Consider the following 19364-nt stretch of genomic DNA (forward strand, 5'->3'; position numbering starts at 1 on the left):
GGGACCACCCATACACAAAAAATAAAAATAATAATGTATGCACGCATGACTGTAAGTCGCTTTGGATAAAAGCGTCTGCTAAATGGCATATTATTATTATTATTATTATTTAAACTATGTGTAAATTCCTCTGTCTGTTTCTGTCTGTATATGTTGTCTACTGCTAGCAGCACCATATCACCAAGTACAATTCTGTGTAAATGTACTCAGCGAATAAAGGTGATTCTGATCATATTTGGGTTGTATGACGCCCCTAGACTTCAGGTTAAAAACAAGGTCTAGCTCTAAACCGATCGACTCTTCAGATTAAACAATAGTAACACTATATACAAATAACAATAAAAAAAGACAGATAGAAAAAAGAGGAAGGAAACAAAACAGAATAATACACTTATCTAGAACAGATTGCAGAGTATTGACAGGATTTACAGTGTCTGATAGACGCTTGACATTTTCTGTCTCGAGTCCTCTAAGAAACATGAATGAGATTAAGGGCCACGGAGGACTTCACCTCATCAAAAAGTTAAACTGGTATCAAGGGCCTCTTTAGGAGCAGATTTGCCTCAAAGGGCCTTACTTTTAGCAGCTGTTATGTGTTGATTGTGTTACAGTCTTAGCCACAGTTGTCTGAGCCCAACTCCGCTGGTGTGTCACTGGTCACAATAGGATGGCTGGTCACGTGGATACATATTTTTAGAGGGGTCTTTTTATGGATCCACTGTCTGCATCCCAAATGGAACCCTATTCCCTTTATAGTTCACTGTTTTTGACCAGGAGCCCATATGTACTCTGGTCAGAAGTAGTGCACTATAAAGGGAATAGGGTGCCATTTGGGACGCATCCACTGTGGTTAGGCCATTATAGTGCGCCTCCGTCTTTGTCTCGTAAACACACGTCTGTTCAGCATCTTCATTGATAAATTAATTAATTGTTCAGAATCGCCTTATATGCACCTTTATCTCTGGATTCATTAGTCTAGTAATGAAAATAGAGAAATGTTTATTTTGTTTGTAAATATGTGTGCATTTATGGCATGGTTAATCTACATTTATTTTAGCTTCAACATTTATGTTTTAAGAACGCATATATTTCAGTATTTATAAGTTGTAACCGACCGAAAAGTGGGCAAAATAATCAATGGTCAATTATGTAAAACAGAGTGAATACAACATTGCACCAAATTATACATTTACAATTATTTGTGGTTATTAAATTTGAATTAATTAGATGCAATAATGTATTCATCTTAATAAGTATGGCACATAGGTAGGTAAAATATTTGACTAGTTACCTTGCATCTGTTTAGTCTATAATGACTGTTTACTTTAGAGCTGTCAATAAGAGCATGGACATTGATTTGATCAATTATTAGAATATCTACTAAATATACACCTAATTAAATATTGAAATATTTAATTCCGATATCAGTGCCACTTCAAAATACAGGTAACTGCCAAAATACAATAAAGGAAACACCAACATAAAGTGTCTTAATAGCGTGTTGGGCCACCACGAGCCAGAACAGCTTCAATGCACCTTGGCATAGATTCTACAACGGTCTGGAACTCTATTGGAGGGATGCGACACCATTCTTCCATGAGAAATTCCATCATTTGGTGTTTTGTTGATGGTGGTGAAAAACGCTGTCTCAGGAACCACTCCAGAATCTCCCATAAGTGTTCAATTGGATTGAGATCTGGTGACTGAGACTGAGTCATGGCATATGGTTAACGTCGTTTTCATGCTCATCAAACCATTCAGTGAACACTTGTGTCTTGTGGATGGGGGCATTGTCATCCTATGGGGGCATAGCCATGGTAGCCAAAATAATGGCCTGCCCAGCATTTTGGGACGCTAATTGCTTAATTAACTCAGGAACCACACCTGTGTGGAAGCACCTGCTTTCCATGTATCCCTTTGTATCCCTCATTTACTCAACTGTTTCCATTATTTTGTCAGTTACCTGTACGTTGGTGTGTGATGCCACTGCAGTTAAGTATTCGTATATCAAACATAAATTCATTAATTGATTGGTTAATTGGGTGCGATAAAGACAAATATACAATCCTTGGTGGAAATAAACATTTACACACAAAACATCCGAAACGAAATAAATAAAACATGTAACGGCCATCTTTGTGAATTCGAAAAGTATGAGACAATATTTGATTAATATAATGGTAAATTATTTATTCATATAAATAAAGAACATTTTGGGGAAACTACTGTATGGCTAATTAAGAAATCAATTTCTTTCAGATTAAAAATTTTAGACAAGGTGACCAGCAGAATAAGAAAGATATCTGTGTAGTCCTACTGTATATGCTATTGGTATTATGTAGGGAAGGATGCTTGGTGGTTAGTAATGTGGAACAATACTTTAGGTATTTGGTGTTGTTTTTTTGACTGACTTGTTTGGACTGAATTTATATTAAATGTATTTCTTCACTCAATTTGAAATCCATAGAATATAGCTCTTATTTTTCACTTGTAGACCTCTAGCAATTATTTGGCCACTATACCTAATGTTAACTAAAAACAATTTCAATTGTTAAACTGAATAATATCAAAATGATCAAATACTACTTGAAACTCTGATATAGGTATTTGGACATTGTTATTATTACTTCATTATTATTTTTGGAACTTTATTAAGTAACATGTAGTGTGTTTCCGTTCTCATAAAAAAGTTTAGCCAATCATATCTTAGCAAGAAAATAACCTTAAGTGTGATAAAGCATATGTTTGTACTTAGTTAGTCCATCTACTTTGATTGTCCAATTAGAAAATATTGGTACCGCCTTCCCCTCTGCCATGAGGCTTATCCTGTGAACCATAATCAATACCATAATCAATATGGCTGAACGTCTGAAGATTAACCTCATATAAGGTGGTTTGGCACATGGCGCCTCCCGTTGAAATTCAACCTGTTGATCAAACTATATCAGAGTATCAGAGAGTAAATTGTTTTGTTTCTTTCTTATATTCTGACTCAAACAAGAAAGTAATATGCAATCAACACCAGAAAAATATAACTTCAGTATTATGTTTTTTTTTTTAAACATTTGATATTTTTATATGATCTTGAACCATTGCACTTAGCTACTATAATATTGGCATTCTAATACACTTGCTAGATTATAATCAGTAACTCATTTAACAAGGGGTATACAGATGTTTCTAATGAGTTTTAGAAGTTTCTGATGTTTCACTGACCTAATAAGCAAGTTGTTTTTAGCTGGGTTGTGTTGTCCATCATGGATTACAGTGTGGTGGTCTTCATTTTATGAAAATGTTGGTATAACTTAACCCTTGTAAATTAACTATTCTATTCTAGTCTGAAGTGAAGTCTAAGTTTTACTTTATTACCAATGAAAAGTTTGGGATTAAGTGGGATTCATGTTGATTGATGTGAATTGAAGACAGGTGTTCTGAGTTTGTGTGTGACATAAATCACTGAAATAGGCCTAAAAAGACTAAAACCGATTTATTCTGAGATTTGAACTGTAATGTTCATGATATTGTTGATCATCCAGATCTAATTGTCAAATTGAATTGACTCACCAGGTGTTGACGAACCAAACATTTCTCCCGAGACTGTCCACTACTACTTATTCATTCTTACGCAAGAAAAGGATTTCGGATTTATTTTCTTTTGTTATTTTGTTCTGTCTTTGTTTGTTGTTAACTTCCGCCAGCGGCACAGCACCATATGTCTATGACTAGGTGATGGTGGTTTGTGAGACACATTTAATCTGCGAGAACATCACCATCTTGTTGCTGTCTGTCTATTCCACTTCTAGGATTTACAGAGTCAGATTAGAAACCCCACGTCGTCATAAAGCTCCTGCCCCATTCGGCTGGGAGGGCGCTGTGCGGGTGGGGTGGGGCTGGGCGAGTACGTGCTAGGAGTTGTACTCTAGGGGTGGGCCCAAGGACTCGGTATATAAGACTCATTCTACCAACATAGCCCCTACCTGCTCCGTACACGACGTTGTTATCGTATCCGTATCAATCGTTTAATTATTAATTTAGACTAATTTAACATAACGCTGAATTAATTACGCTTAGTGCTGAATTGATACGTAACATTTTGGCTTGTTTCCAGTCTTTTCTTGTGTTTTTTTTTGCCTTCGTCAGCCTTTTGTATGTGCCTACCTGCCTTCGGTGCAGTTGTTGGCCATTATGAACTACTGCATGCCTGACATGTATGAGATGCCTCATGGCGTGGGCGGTGGCTACCCGATGCAGGGCGGTGGGGAATACTGCATGTATGGAGGTGATGGTCCCGGGGGATACTGTGAGCCCCAGCCCATGCACCCCATCCACCCTCCCTGCATGGAGCAGGCTTGGCCCCCCAGCCAGCCGTACGCCTGCTCCTACCCAGGACCCAACCCTGTGTTCAAAAGTGAATACTGCAACATGGAAGTGCCTCTCGGCCATTACCACCACCAGCCCGACTACTATTCTGAGGGGAAGCCTGACTTCTCCCACATGCAGTGGATGCAAGAGGTCAACAAGAAAGGTAGGGAGTTAGGACTAGGGAGTAGTGCTTATGGCAGTACAACCTTGAAGGTACTAGGGATTATTGTGATGGCATGACAAGCTGAAAGGTAGGGACTAACCCAGTGGCGTGATGGGGTGACAGCCTGACAGCTTGTGTTGGAATGCAGGTGTAGAGACATGTGACAGGTGCACAAATATCTCCTGTTGATTAAGGACTAAATCTGACCTGATATTGTTGTATTGTATGTAGTGTGTAACGGTATTTGATGTATGATAGTCTCTAGTTTGGCTTGAACAGTGCTTTATCTAGTTGCAAACCGTTGCAGTGTTGAACCTTGCTCGTATGTGTATATATAATATCGTAGTGACTCTTGGTACACTATAATCATAGTGATTCTGATACTATATGGGTATTAACACCTAAACGCTGAGTTCTGTGAGTTTATCGGTTGGTAAGTCAAACCATTAGCACAGTTTGTAGTTATGTACGTTTAACTATGTATTCACTTTCAAACTAAGCCACCTCTTAAAGTTTAAAGGCAAATTCAGGCCACCAACATATGGTTCCATGGACTTTGAAAGACTTGTTGACAAACTTCTGAGTTGTCAGTATGTCTCTGCATTTGATTGTCCTGAACAGTGTTCTTAGCGTCTGTCATAATGGTTTGCAAGTAAATTCACGGGTGGATATTAATTGTCTTGACGCCCTGAGCTCCTTCGCTCAGGCTTTAGTTTGGATTAATTAGAGTAAATCCAAGTTGACCTAAGGTGTCATACCATGCCAGAACTGACCCGGAGCCAGAGGACCTGTTGCATTTTGTGCTTTGTGTGTGTGTATTGATTGCTGGTGCAGGGAGCAAGCCTACAGACAGGGTAACAGAAGGCTGGAGCTTGCTGGTTGATGACTTGGCCCTGACTCCCCTCGACTCGTATTGATCATTTATTGACCTCTGTCCCCACCCTCCTCCTCTCCTCCTACCCCCCTCCCCTCCCGCAGTCTGACGGCCCCCCTGCATGCCACCCTGCTCGTGTGTCCGGGCTGGATCACCTCTCTCAGTGGGCTGAGCCCCCAGCCTTGCCCTCACTGACCCTACCTTGTTAACTATGCTTCTTGTTAATGCTACATGCTTTAGGCCCTTTTGGAGAACTTTGTGTTGAAATGAATGATGTCAATCTTAAACACATCTGTTGGAATTCACCTCTTTGTTTCTAAGTTTCTGTGTCTAAAAAGATCATTTTCAGTGGTCTGCTTGTGGTCAGACAGTAGTAAATTAATACTTTATTGTCCCATAGGGAAATCTGTCTGGTAACAATACAGGCATTCCTGGCATACATAATTGGTTGTTTCTGAATGCTGTTTGTATCCAACATAAGTATAATGTCCCTGTTAACGGATCGTCACTGGCCTATATAATGTGTTTACGGTTGATATCTTTCTCTCTTGTTAGGGTACATCCCCAGTTACCTGGACAAGGACGAGTTATGTGTAGTATGTGGGGACAAAGCTACAGGATATCACTATCGCTGTATCACCTGTGAAGGTTGCAAGGTAATACAAACACTGGACATATGTATTAATAACAAATGTAATAATACCAACACTTAACTCCTTGACATGGTTTCAGCAGTATCCATCAAAAAGGAGAAATTCAGTTGATGGAAAGAGATGATAATTTAATTCAATGAAATATTCCATTACCACTACCACCACCAACCTGACATTAGACAGATATAATTGTTTTGATCATTGTGTTCCGGAAATTCCCTTTAAACATTTAGTTGATATTTTTTCCCCAAAGGGTTTCTTCCGGCGGACGATCCAGAAGAACCTGAACCCGACGTACGCGTGTAAGTACGAGGCGAAGTGCATTATCGATAAGGTGACCAGGAACCAGTGCCAGGAATGTCGCTTCAAGAAGTGCATCGCTGTCGGCATGGCAACAGACTGTAAGTAGTATTCTGCTTAGTTTAGTTCCCCAGAATAACTTTTAGAGAGGATGTTCCCTCTTCTAGAGGGAGATGTATAATACATTTATAATAATGTAGCGTTCATATTTAATTGAGAGGACATTCACTACCACCGCTATGGTAGCTGGGAAAAAAACGGATTAAACAGATTAACTAACTAGAACTAGTTCTGATTGCTCTACAAATGTGTCTCAATATATACGCTTCAATATACCTGAGAGATCTGCTAACTGAACTTAATGACCATGCCTGGCCTGCCAGGTGGCTCATCACGGAGAGCTGCTTAACCTACCTATTTCAGAGTACAGAGAAAGGGAGAACTAATGTCATGACTCCTCATAACAGGAATAGACTGCCTCATTCATTACTCTTTACAAACACTCTAAAAAGCTAATTCATTCTTAGATCCCCCAAAAAACAGTTTTATTGTGCAATTTCTATCATGCGTTCTCTGTTTTTACTTCTGTTATCGAATTTGTATTATTATTTATTTATTGACAAATAATGTTTTTAATGATGGCTATTATCAGTGTAAATATCAGAGGCAGAGTGCATATGTTTGAAATGGTATATTATATGTATTGTAAATTGTATGGGGCCATACTTGCGAACATTAGAAAATTGCAACTCCAAATTCAAGGTTTACATGTATCCCTCTGGTGGCCGAGTTGACCTATTTTAAGAACTGCCATTGGTTTGTGGAGAAAGAGTTTAAGATCTTTGATAGGCTGATGAGGAATTTGTTACAGGAAATATTCACTGCCACCTGGTGATGTTAGCATAGGGCTAACATGTGCCAGGTTATCTGATGGGAGCAGCTACAATGTAGAGTTCTATCACGTGACACTATGTCAACGATTTTAATTGGCTGATGCTTAAACTTAACCTTGAACTTAAACTTTTTAAATGTTGTAGACTTACTCTCTTGCTTCTTTTTGCGCTTGATCCCCTCCCTCTTAACCCCCTCTCCGTTCGTGACTCCTTTGACCCTCCCTCGCCCTACCACTTCCCCCTTCACCCTGATCCCTAACACCTCACCCTCCTCCTCCTCCCCTCCTCTACCCCTTCCCATCCTCTACACCCCCACCACTCCCTCCCAGTGGTGCTGGACGATAGCAAGCGGCTCGCCAAGCGGAAGTTGATTGAGGAGAACCGTGAGCGGCGGCGGAAGGATGAGCTCCAGAAGACGGTGTGGGACCGGCCTGAGCCGTCCCAGGAGGAGTGGGACCTGATTCGCATGGTCACAGAGGCCCACATGTCAACTAACGCCCAGGGCAACCACTGGAAACAGAAACGCAAGTTCTTGGTGAGACGTCTCCTCCGTGGCTGACAGCGTCTAACCAACCATGTCTGTTCTGTGAAACATTCCCAGATCCCACAAATCCTCTCTTGTCCCCTTCCCTACCTGCCATCCCATCCCCAACCCACCACTGTTTACAACGTTAATATGGCCATGTTTTTTGTATCTCCTTGTAGAATGGGGAGAATTAGCTGGATGCTGGAGAAAGTGTGTTCCTCAACGCAGCAGACACTAACTTAAAACGGAACAATCGATTCCTGTTGTTTTCTTCTTTCTCTCTCCTTTAAAGCAGTGTTCTTTAATAATCTAACCAAATACTAAAAACGAATAACTGTTTATTTCTATCTCTCTCGCTTTCTCTCTCTTTCTCTCTCGCTGTGTGTAGAGTAGTACTTACATTATAATTTCACTCCTCACATTTAACCAATTTATTTTATTTTCCATAAAGTCTAATCGTCCTCTGCAGATTGAAGTCTGTTTCAGTTTCTTTGACTCTATCCTGGAGTTTCCATGTAGAGATTACACAAGGCCTAAGACTATAGACTGTTGAGTAGGCCACATATACAGAATAGAAAGATTGAATTGTAATTTGTTTTATTTTATTATAATTTATTTTATGTATTTATTTTGTATTAGTAATAGTTCCAGAGTTGGCTAAATAGCTAATTTTCATCTGTAGTCCCTGTGCAGGCATATTATTATATAGTATTATATTAGTATTATAGTATTATTTTATACTATATTATCGTAATGTATATCAGCTTTGATAAACTCAATTGTGAGCCTTGACATACAACAGTATAATTTGTATCCCCCCCCAAAAGAAAAGTTTATGAAAATGTTTTACCTGAATACCTAGAATTAAATATACGTTTATAAGTATAAAACAAATGCTTCAGCTTGAGCCTAAATCTTGTCATGGAAACTCCACTTTGCATTTTGTGTACTACTCACCTGTTTTCTCTCTCTGCACTTACTTGTCTGTCATCTACCTGTCCTCAGTTTAAACATATTTTTTTTTAGTTGGCTTGACACGGGTTCCTCATTGAAACGTTCTTCACAATCTCTGTTGATTGTCCAACAGGTCGAGGAAGCAATGCTACTTAATGAAATAACATGTAATTTATTCTATACTTCTGACCAGAGTGCAGTGGGGGTGAAGGAAACCAAGGTAAGAACTAGTAGACCAAATATAATACTGAGTTTAAATACTATCAAAACGCTTCTCAAATCGCACCTGCTATAACTAGCTATTATATTATAGGCTGGTGTTAAAATACAGTGGTTCATTCAAATTGGTCCTATTTTTAGACATATCTACTACTCACACACTGTTTGTATTGCATATTTTAAATAATTTTGTGAATTCCTTATCAGGCACTAAATTATTCACTACCGAAACAGTGAAAAAGTTGCAATTAATAAATAAGGGAGAACCATGCATAGTATAGATAATTTTGATGAACCTTCTATTACAGATTAATTTGAGAAATGTAATACAAAATGTGCAAAATAGTAAAAGCAAGATTTTTAAACTGATTTTCAAAACATTTACATTTAATTTTTTTGAGACATATTTCACCATCAATGTCAGGCTTTGACCAATGGACAAGTGTCCCTGTATTCACAGACCAAGCTTCTTGCACACTGTGGCTGCGTTTACACAGGCAGCCCAATTCTGATATTTAGACCAATCAGATCAGCTCTGAAAAAGAGCTGATGTGAGAAGATCTGATGTGATTAGTCAAAAGACCAATTAGGGGAAAAAATATCAGAATTGGGCTGCCTGTGTAAATACAGCCTGTGTCGTACACACTTTGGCAGATTTGGACATGTCACTGTGTAACTTTTGTGGGGGGAGGGATTAGGCTGAGGACCTTGTCCACTGTATACCATATTGTAGCAACCTTAACCCAACACTTAAACCTCTTGGCGTAACGGTGAAGGTGTTAGCTTGACTTGACAGTCGCTGAACCTGGGTTCGAGTCCCGGTTGGGGCTACCCCCCGAATTCGCTACAATATCATGTCCTCCATTTAAAGCCAGAAGAAGCAGTTTCGTCCAATTACTTTGACTTCCAGGAAGAAATAATTATCTATGTCTTTAATGTAGATTATCTTATCAGATGTTTTTTTCAATAATAATATAATAATATGCCATTTAGCAGACGCTTTTATCCAAAGCGATTTACAGTCATATGTGCATAAATTTTTACGTATGGGTGGTCCCGGGGATCGAACCCACTACCCTGGCGTTACAAGCGCCATGCTCTACCGATTGAGCTACAGAGGACCAATAAATGTAAAGAAATACAGTGGATTACCAATCAAGTGTCAATTACCAAAACAATCATGTCAATACCAAAATGAACCGAATTGTTTTGGTTGTGGCCGTTTCAGTTTTGACCATTTAGACTTATTTTGGACTATGAATCCCCATAGTTACCATATGGCTAGCTATCTATGTATCTTTTGGACATATATTTTAGTCCCAAAACAATATATACAGTGGAGAAAAAAAGTATTTAGTCAACCACCTATTGTGCAAGTTCTCCCACTTAAAAAGATGAGAGAGGCCTGTAATTTTCATCATAGGTACACGTCAACTATGACAGACAAATTGAGAAAACAAATTCCAGAAAATCACATTGTAGGATTTTTAATGAATTTATTTGCAAATTATGGTGGAAAATAAGTATTTGGTCACCTACAAACAAGCAAGATTTCTGGCTCTCACAGACCTGTAACTTCTTCTTTAAGAGGATCTTCTGTCCTCCACTTGTTACCTGTATTAATGGCACCTGTTTGAACTTGTTATCAGTATAAAAGACACCTGTCCACAACCTCAAACAGTCACACTCCAAACTCCACTATGGCCAAGACCAAAAAGCTGTCAAAGGACACCAGAAACAAAATTGTAGACCTGCACCAGGCTGGGAAGACTGAATCTGCAATAGGTAAGCAGCTTGGTTTGAAGAAATCAACTGTGGGAGCAAATATTAGGAAATGGAAGACATACAAGACCACTGATAATCTCCCTCGATCTGGGGCTCCACGCAAGATCTCACCCCGTGGGGTCAAAATGATCACAAGAACGGTGAGCAAAAATCCCAGAACCACACGGGGGGACCTAGTGAATGACCTGCAGAGAGCTGGGACCAAAGTAACAAAGCCTACCATCAGTAACACACTACGCCGCCAGGGACTCAAATCATGCAGTGCCAGACGTGTCCCCCTGCTTAAGCCAGTACATGTCCAGGCCTGTCTGAAGTTTGCTAGAGTGCATTTGGATGATCCAGAAGAGGATTGGGAGAATGTCATATGAAACCAAAATAGAACTTTTTGGTAAAAACTGAACTTGTCGTGTTTGGAGGACAAAGAATGCTGAGTTGCATCCAAAGAACACCATACCTACTATGAAGCATGGGGGTGGAAACATCATGCTTTGGGGCTGTTTTTCTGCAAAGGGACCAGGACGACTGATTCGTGTAAAGGAAAGAATGAATGGGGCCATGTATCGTGAGATTTTGAGTGAAAACCTCCTTCCATCAGCAAGGGCATTGAAGATGAAACGTGGCTGGGTCTTTCAGCATGACAATGATCCCAAACACACCGCCCGGGCAACGAAGGAGTGGCTTCGTAAGAAGCATTTCAAGGTCCTGGAGTGGCCTAGCCAGTCTCCAGATCTCAACCCCATAGAAAATCTTTGGAGGGAGTTGAAAGTCTGTGTTGCCCAGCGACAGCCCCAAAACATCACTGCTCTAGAGGAGATCTGCATGGAGGAATGGGCCAAAATACCAGCAACAGTGTACGAAAACCTTGTGAAGACATACAGAAAATATTTGACCTGTGTCACTGCCAACAAAGGGTATATAACAAAGTATTGAGAAACTTTTGTTATTGACCAAATACTTATTTTCCACCATAATTTGCAAATAAATTCATAAAAAATCATACAATGTGATTTTCTGGAATTCTTTTCTCATTTTGTCTGTCATAGTTGACGTGTACCTATGATGAAATGTACAGGCCTCTCTCATCTTTTTAAGTGGGAGAACTTGCACAATTGGTGGCTGACTAAATACTTTTTTGCCCCACTGTATATATTTTTTTATATTATATGTTAGGTATTGACACATCATGTGGCTATGATGGAGAGGAATGCAATCCCATTTCCTGGTTATAGTTGTAGGGATGTGGCTTAAGGTACAATCATTCTACAGTATTTTAATGTGTGTGTTTCGGTAGTGACATACAAAGTGGGGAAATAATTTTTCTGAGAAAGATTTTTTTACAATAAAGTATCAGTATCTTTCAATTGAATAATAAAACAACTCAATATGTTCTATTAAAATAATAGTGTTAAAAATAATTAATTGCTTTGTTTTCAAACATTAATTTTAGGAGTCAGGGTGGGGGACAGCCACCCCTCAATAGAAAAGGGTATATCAACAATGATTTTGCACTATATTAATTTAACAATATGTGTGTTATTGCCTTGGCATGAATTAGAATAGATCATGATGCTAAAAATATCTTAAGTTTGGAGACTTATCAGGGTTTTTTTAATAGTTATTTTGACAGCAATTTGAACCACTTCTGTAGAATGACCCATATACACTGCATGGCCAAAAGTATATGGACACCCCTTAAAATTAGTGGATTTGGCTATTTCAGCCACACTCGTTGCTGACAGGTGTATAAAATCAAGCACACCGCCATGCAATCTCCATAGACAAACATTGGCAGTAGAATGGCCCGTACTGAAGAGCTCAGTGACTTTCAACGTGGCACCGTCATAGGACGCCACCTTTCCAACAAGTCAGTTCGTCACATTTCTGCCCTGCTAGAGCTGATCCGGTCAACTGTAAGTGCTGTTATTGTGAAGTGGAAACGTCTAGGAGCAACAATGGCTCAGCTGCGAAGTGGTAGGCCACACAAGCTCACAGAACAGGACCGCCGAGTGTTGGAATGAGATGTTCAACGACCATATACTTTTGGCCATATAGAGTAGCTTTAAGTGCTGTGCATACAGTATGTAGCTAGTTCTCCGCTAGCTGTGACAGTTGAAAGGCATACATAGGAGAAGGACTCTTAAAGGGATATTATTATTATTTATAATGAGTGTTTTATGATTTAATCAATATTCCTATTGATTTAAAACCAAACCAACAGAAGCTGGGGGGTGCTGTACACAGTGCTTTGTCCTCTGCTACTCAACTCAACTCAATCTGGGCTCTTTGCTTACACACTCGCTCTACTCTCTATCACTCTTATGTCACTTCTGGTCAGAAGGAAAGTAGTTGAATATGTTATAATAATAATAATACCGTATCAGTGGATAACCCTAGTCAAAGACTCTGCCAACTGAGGATGAGAAAATGAATGGCTTGCACTTTGCACTTTCTTGAGTATTCCCTCCTGTTTAAGTTTCCCTCAAACTTTCTTCCTTTTCCCTCCTGAACAACGGTCACAGTGGAAACGCTGTCCACTTTGTTTTCATGTGGTGCAGTTTTACTCGTTGACCTGTCTCACGCCTAGAGGAGAAAGAGGAGACCGTGTTGTGTGGTCTGATCTTTCTAGCTGCGTCTGAATTCACACCCTCCTCCCTAGATAGTACACTACTTTTGACCAGTGCCCTATGCTCAAAAGTACTGCACTATATAGGGTGCACCCTATTTCAGACGCACCCTGTGTCTTAAAGTCTTTTAGTAGTCTATCCCTGTTGGACGTACCTACATGCACTGAGCTGTGTCCTCCATCCTCCTCTTGTCGTTTCAGCCCGAGGACATTGGTCAAGCATCGGTCATAAATGCACCTGAAGGGAGCAAAGTGGACATTGAAGCCTTCAGTCAGTTTACAAAAATTATCACCCCCGCCATTACCCGAGTGGTGGACTTTGCCAAAAAGCTGCCTATGTTCTGTGAGGTATGTAAGAACAGTTATTTTACTTTATTGAAACTAAAGTGTAAAATGTAATTATTATCAAGTTATACAATTTTTAATTGGGGATGTGTGTTTCATATTTTTGTTCTCTTTTCATATGATTGATTTCCTGCTTACCATTGAGAATGTCAATAAAGATATTGGTTATAAAACACTATAACTTAAACAGAAACAAACTCAAGTTAAAAAAACATCATCAACAACATAAGCAATTTAACTAAAATAGAAACTAAAAAGAGAACATTTTAAATGTATAATTAATTCAATATTTAGTTTATAGTTAAATAGAAATTGTGTAAATTATGTTTTTGTTTAGTGCTATATTTCTATTTGTCTTAAACTCAAACTAATACTAAAACTGAAATAGAAATGGTCTCAAAATGTAAAACTAAACAAAATCAACATTATTAATAATATAGCAAACTAAATAGCAAAACAAATAAAATATTTACCATGGGATGTACAGAGTTCAGTTTGTAATAAATGCTAACACTACTAATATATGTGAACATAAATGGTCTAACATAATTTCTGGAGTATTTACCTCATGCTCCTTTTTCCTTTTCATTCTTACAATCACATCAGTCATTCATCTTTTGTGTGCAAATAAATCAATACAAAATCTACAACAATGTTTGCTCTCTGTGTTTGTCTCTCTCCTCCCAGCTGCCTTGTGAAGACCAGATTATCCTATTGAAAGGCTGCTGCATGGAGATCATGTCTTTACGGGCAGCCGTTCGCTACGACCCCGAGAGCGAGACGCTGACTCTTAACGGGGAGATGGCCGTGACCCGCGGCCAGCTGAAGAACGGAGGCCTGGGTGTAGTGTCGGACGCCATCTTTGATTTGGGCGTGTCGCTGTCGTCGTTCCACCTGGACGACTCTGAGGTTGCTCTGCTACAGGCCGTCATCCTCCTGTCCTCCGGTGAGAGAGAGAGACATGCTTGCCGGCCCACACACACACCTGTTGCGTCACCACACTACCAGACAATTGGCCCCTTGTTTTCGCTACACGCAGGCTTTTGGGTTATATCACCTTCTAAAAGCGTTTTAAAGGGCAAGGGGGTCATGGCCATTGAAACTGAGGGGCCACAGTCCAGCAGCAGTTTTATCCACTTGTAAGTTGACAATATAAAAGATATCGCTTTTTTACGGATAGTTAATTCAAAGATATCCTTTAAAAGGTATCCCTTTAAAATATTTGGTGAATTTGAACGTATCTGTTAAAGAGTGTTCAAAAACGTTCAAAATAATGTTCTTTAATATTCTATATCGTGTTGTTGCTCATTTTAATTTGGTCATGACCTGCCATTTCAATCTTGAACTAGTTAGCAAGATGACAAGTAGGTTACATTAAAAGTAGATTAGGGAGGAAATAGGAATACATTGTGGGTAAAACAGAAAGAGAGCGGCAGGCCCCTGAGTTCAAACACATAGAGAATTGGTCGAACAACACGCCATATTAACCCCTGTCCCGTGTGTATGTAATTCTAGAAAGAAGATTTACATTAACAGTATATCATGAAGCGTACATTACACATCTATAAACACACATGTAGCTTTAGCGATATGATGTGCTAATAGATGTGTATTCTTTATGATATACACTTAAATTGTACACAATAAATATATATATATATATATATATATATAATATATATACACTGAGTGTACAAAACATTAGGAACATCTGCACTTTCCATGACATAGACCAGGTGAACCCAGGTGAAAGCTATGATCCCTTGTTGATGTCACTTGTTAAATCCACTTCAATCAGTGTAGATGAAGGGGAGGAGACAGGTTAAAGAAGGATTTTTAAGCCTTTAGACTATTGAGACATGGATTATGTATGTGTGCCATTCACTGTGTTGAGTGTGTCAAGAACTGCAACGCTGCTGGGTTTTTGAAGCTCGACAGTTTCCCTGGTGTATCAAGAATGGTCCATCACCCAAAGGACATCCAGCCAACTTGACACAACTGTGGGAAGCATTGGCGTCAACATGGGCCAGCATCCCTTTGGAACGCTTTCGACACCTTGTAGAGTCCATGCCCCGACGAATTGAGGCTGTTCTGAGGGCAAAAGGGGGTGCAACTCAATAGTAGGAAGGCCTAATGTTTTGTACACTCAGTGTATATATTTATTCATATACAATGAATTGTTAGCAAAGAGCATGTAGTTCCTGATGCTTTACCACCACATTAAACCAACCGCCAACCCCCCGTGAGACCTGCAGCAAAACAGTCAGTAAGCAATGAAACAGTCGGTAAAGCCAGTAAGTCAGTGTCTGCCGTCCTGTTTTCATGTTTGATTAACCACAGTCAGTCACACGTCAATACTGCAATTAAACAGTCAGTAAAGCCTTGGTAAGTGTATAAAACAGTCAGTAAAGCCCAAAGCCAGTAAGTCAGTGTGTGCCGGCCTGTTTTCATGTGTGATTAACCACAGTCAGTCACACGTCAATACTGCTGTTAACTTCCACCAAAGGTCTGTTTAAACCCATTAGGCCAATCTTTCACGTAGCGATTATCAGGGATTACAGAGCCCACCCTAGGAAAGGAAACCATCTAATGATGAGACTACAATGGCCGTCCGGGGGATTGACGTTCAAAATCAATAGTTTTGTGCAGGGGCCACACATCTCCCTCCCTCCATCTCTAAGACGATGCCACTCTGTTCTGTGAAGCCATCGATCTCCTATTATATCCACATGCACAGATTGTCTGCATTGACTTTTATAGTTGTGAAATCAATGGCAAACGTGAACCAATCTGCTATTCGTTCTAATAATTCTGTAGCATACTTACTCAAAACTCAATACTTTTATTAATCGGATGTTCTGTAAATCTATCACACATGCAACCCCTGGAGTGACTCAGTAGTGCTAATGAAACAAGCTAGCGACAGATTACAGGACATCCGATTAATAAAAGTATTGAGTTTTAGATTTGGGGTTGAATTAGTATAGAATTTTTCCATCTACGTGACAGTAGGAAAATACAGTACAGCATGAAACTCACCCATATTCATCCTTTTTCCCCTTCTGTCCATCTCTCTCTCCCTCCCTCCCCAGACCGTCCGGGGCTGACCAGCGTGGAGCGTATTGAGCGCTGTCAGGAGGAGTTCCTTCTGGCCTTTGAACATTACATCAACTACCGCAAACACAAGGTGGCGCAATTCTGGCCCAAGCTGCTGATGAAGGTGACAGACCTGCGGATGATTGGGGCATGCCACGCCTCCCGCTTCCTGCATATGAAGGTGGAGTGCCCCAACGAACTCTTCCCCCCACTCTTCCTGGAGGTCTTTGAGGATTGACGGACAGACGGAGGGACAGACGGGCACACACACCCTGCTGAGGTGTGTGTCGGAGTGTGCGTGTGCGTGGGCGCTCTAGGCGTCTTGGGACACGTTGTTGGAACTCTCATTAGCACTACTGAGTCACTTCATTCCATAGCTTAGGTGTAGCCTAGCTTCTCTGCCTAGTTCTTATGGATGGAACCATCCCTTACAATGCGGGTACATGTGAATAGCATTTTCTTTGGGGTTGTCTTTTGTAAATGTTTCACTTCTTCTCAGTTTTTTGTGTTAATTGTACAGTCAGTCTGCTTTTTGGTGATTATGTCTAGTTGCTATCGTCGACAGTGTTCGTTCAGTCAGTCATACGAACCATGCAACGTGTAGTGTTTCATTTTAGTCCATTTTAATACAGAGTGCTGACTCCACCAACCCTGAGAAGGTCAGTACTGTACAAGACAGTGACAGACAGCAGAAGCCAGTTAACCTGCATTATTCCCTTCCTTTTCGTATTCTCTTCCTACGATATTTCCCCAGTCAAGGGATGTGGAGTAGCTTTCATACAGGTGTCCCTCTGGTGCTGGTGTTCTGTGAGAGCTATATCTATACATGCTCAGTGCTGCCATTCTGCAACATTCAAATACACTCTTACTGTACTCACATCCTTCACACCATAGAAATAGAAATAGTAAAACAGGCATTCCCATTCAATCAATTTTCTGTAATGATATGGGTGGACCTGCAGATATTCTTGTTCTAATTCAATTTCTATGATTCACACCACAAGCTCCCACCTGAGTAGACCCAGTCACATTTCTAAACAATGGCAAGGCACAACACTAAACAACTCATCCACGGAGAAACAGCTAGCTAAAAGACGTCTTGTTTCTCCCCTTCTCCATTAAACCTAAATGATCAGGACAGATATAAAAGCACACTTTGAAATGAAGTCAGGAAAAAGACTAAAGCCGTTCTATATCTATCTATTTTTTTTGAATGATGCCACTCATGCAGTGCCAAAAAAAATTGGGAATTGATCCAACCATATTGGATTTGGTTTCCCAGCAACCAGGATGCATGTTCTAACCTGACCTGATTGGCTATCAGTGACTTCTTTTAGAACATGCTTCTAGAACATGGACAGACCAGACGGACAGACCAGACGGACAGACCAGACGGACAGACCAGACGGACAGACCGGACAGACCAGACGGACAGACCAGACGGACAGACCAGACGGACAGACAGACACTGTGAGCTGTGAAGCAGGCAGAACCTCCTCCTGATGACTCACAAAATCCCATGGGAACTATTGAATTATTGATGTTCATGCATTATATTATATTCTCAACATGTGAGTTACTGTAAGTGATGATGGTGATGATGCACCCTCCTATAAGGACTGGTTGGTTCTATGATACTTGCTAATTGGCTGATTTATGCCTGTATGAATGACATGTGGGCGTAGTCAGGGGGTCAAACCCCTCCTATGTTGACCACAGTCAGTGGAATTCTGTATTCTGAGGCAGAGGAGAGAATCGTTGCCACTAGGGGTGTAACGGTACACGTATTCGTACCGAACCGGTACGGGGACGTCGGTTCGGTCCGCACTGTGAACCCGAATGAATATATTTTTTACATTATTTTACAAAATTAAACACTAGGCCTATAGGCTATGCCATAAACTGCATTGTATGCCTCTTGAGTAAATCTGAGCTGAAAAAACATTTCAGGCTATTCCGCTAAAACAACTAGAACCTATGTGCACCTTGTAATCAACATTGAAATCTTAATTGGCGAATTTCAAACTGTCCTTTTGTGAGGCACAGCCGGGAACTAGTTCTATTCGATGGTGAGTGGTGGGGTCGGTAAACCAGAAGGATTCTCCATCATCGTTTAAATCTCCAGTTTGGGAACGTTTTGGATTCCCAGTAGATTAAAACGTCAATGGACAGAGAGAGTATGCCGCCACTGCTCAACGAGAATAGCCTATGCAGCTGCCAACACCTCAAACAGGTTGACACATTTAAGCCGACTTCACCCCAGTATTCCTACCACCAGAGCAAGACGGAAACGCAAAAAAACATCAACACAACTTCGTCTCCCCTCTGTATTCAAGCAGCCCTTTGCAGCTGATACTGACCGGGCCACAGAAATTACAAGAGCGATAGGTTTGTTTATAGCCGCGGATATGCACCCATTCTCGGTGGTTGAGAATAAGGTGTTTCAGCACCTCGTAAAAGTGCTCGATCCACGTCACGAAATTCTCCCTCTCGCACCCAGGTAGTACCCACTTTATATACGCAAGCTAAAACCGAAGTTGGCAATGAATTGGCCAAAAATGAGTACCCTGC

General features: G+C 40.3%; 1 protein-coding gene across 3 annotated transcripts in view; it reads left to right on the forward strand.

Annotated features, from left to right (window-relative positions):
• The window catches only part of LOC311109292 (thyroid hormone receptor beta-like), a 135793-nt gene extending 117103 nt beyond the window's left edge, over positions 1–18690 (forward strand). The window contains exons 6-12 of one of the 3 annotated variants that reach the window (XM_084152122.1): positions 5955–6055; positions 6306–6453; positions 7575–7780; positions 8859–8945; positions 13554–13700; positions 14385–14643; positions 16790–17440. In XM_084152122.1, coding sequence (XP_084008248.1) covers positions 5955–6055; positions 6306–6453; positions 7575–7780; positions 8859–8945; positions 13554–13700; positions 14385–14643; positions 16790–17031 — 1190 coding nt within the window. In that variant the 3' untranslated portion in view covers positions 17032–17440. Of the gene's footprint in view, positions 1–5954; positions 6056–6305; positions 6454–7574; positions 7781–8858; positions 8946–13553; positions 13701–14384; positions 14644–16789 lie in introns of all 3 variants that reach the window. The other 2 variants (XM_084152123.1, XM_084152124.1) reach the window with 2 other exon arrangements.
• Positions 18691–19364: the final 674 nt, after the last annotated feature.

Source organism: Coregonus lavaretus (genome assembly GCF_964263955.1).
Source record: "Coregonus lavaretus genome assembly, chromosome: 3".
Lineage (NCBI taxonomy): Eukaryota > Metazoa > Chordata > Actinopteri > Salmoniformes > Salmonidae > Coregonus > Coregonus lavaretus.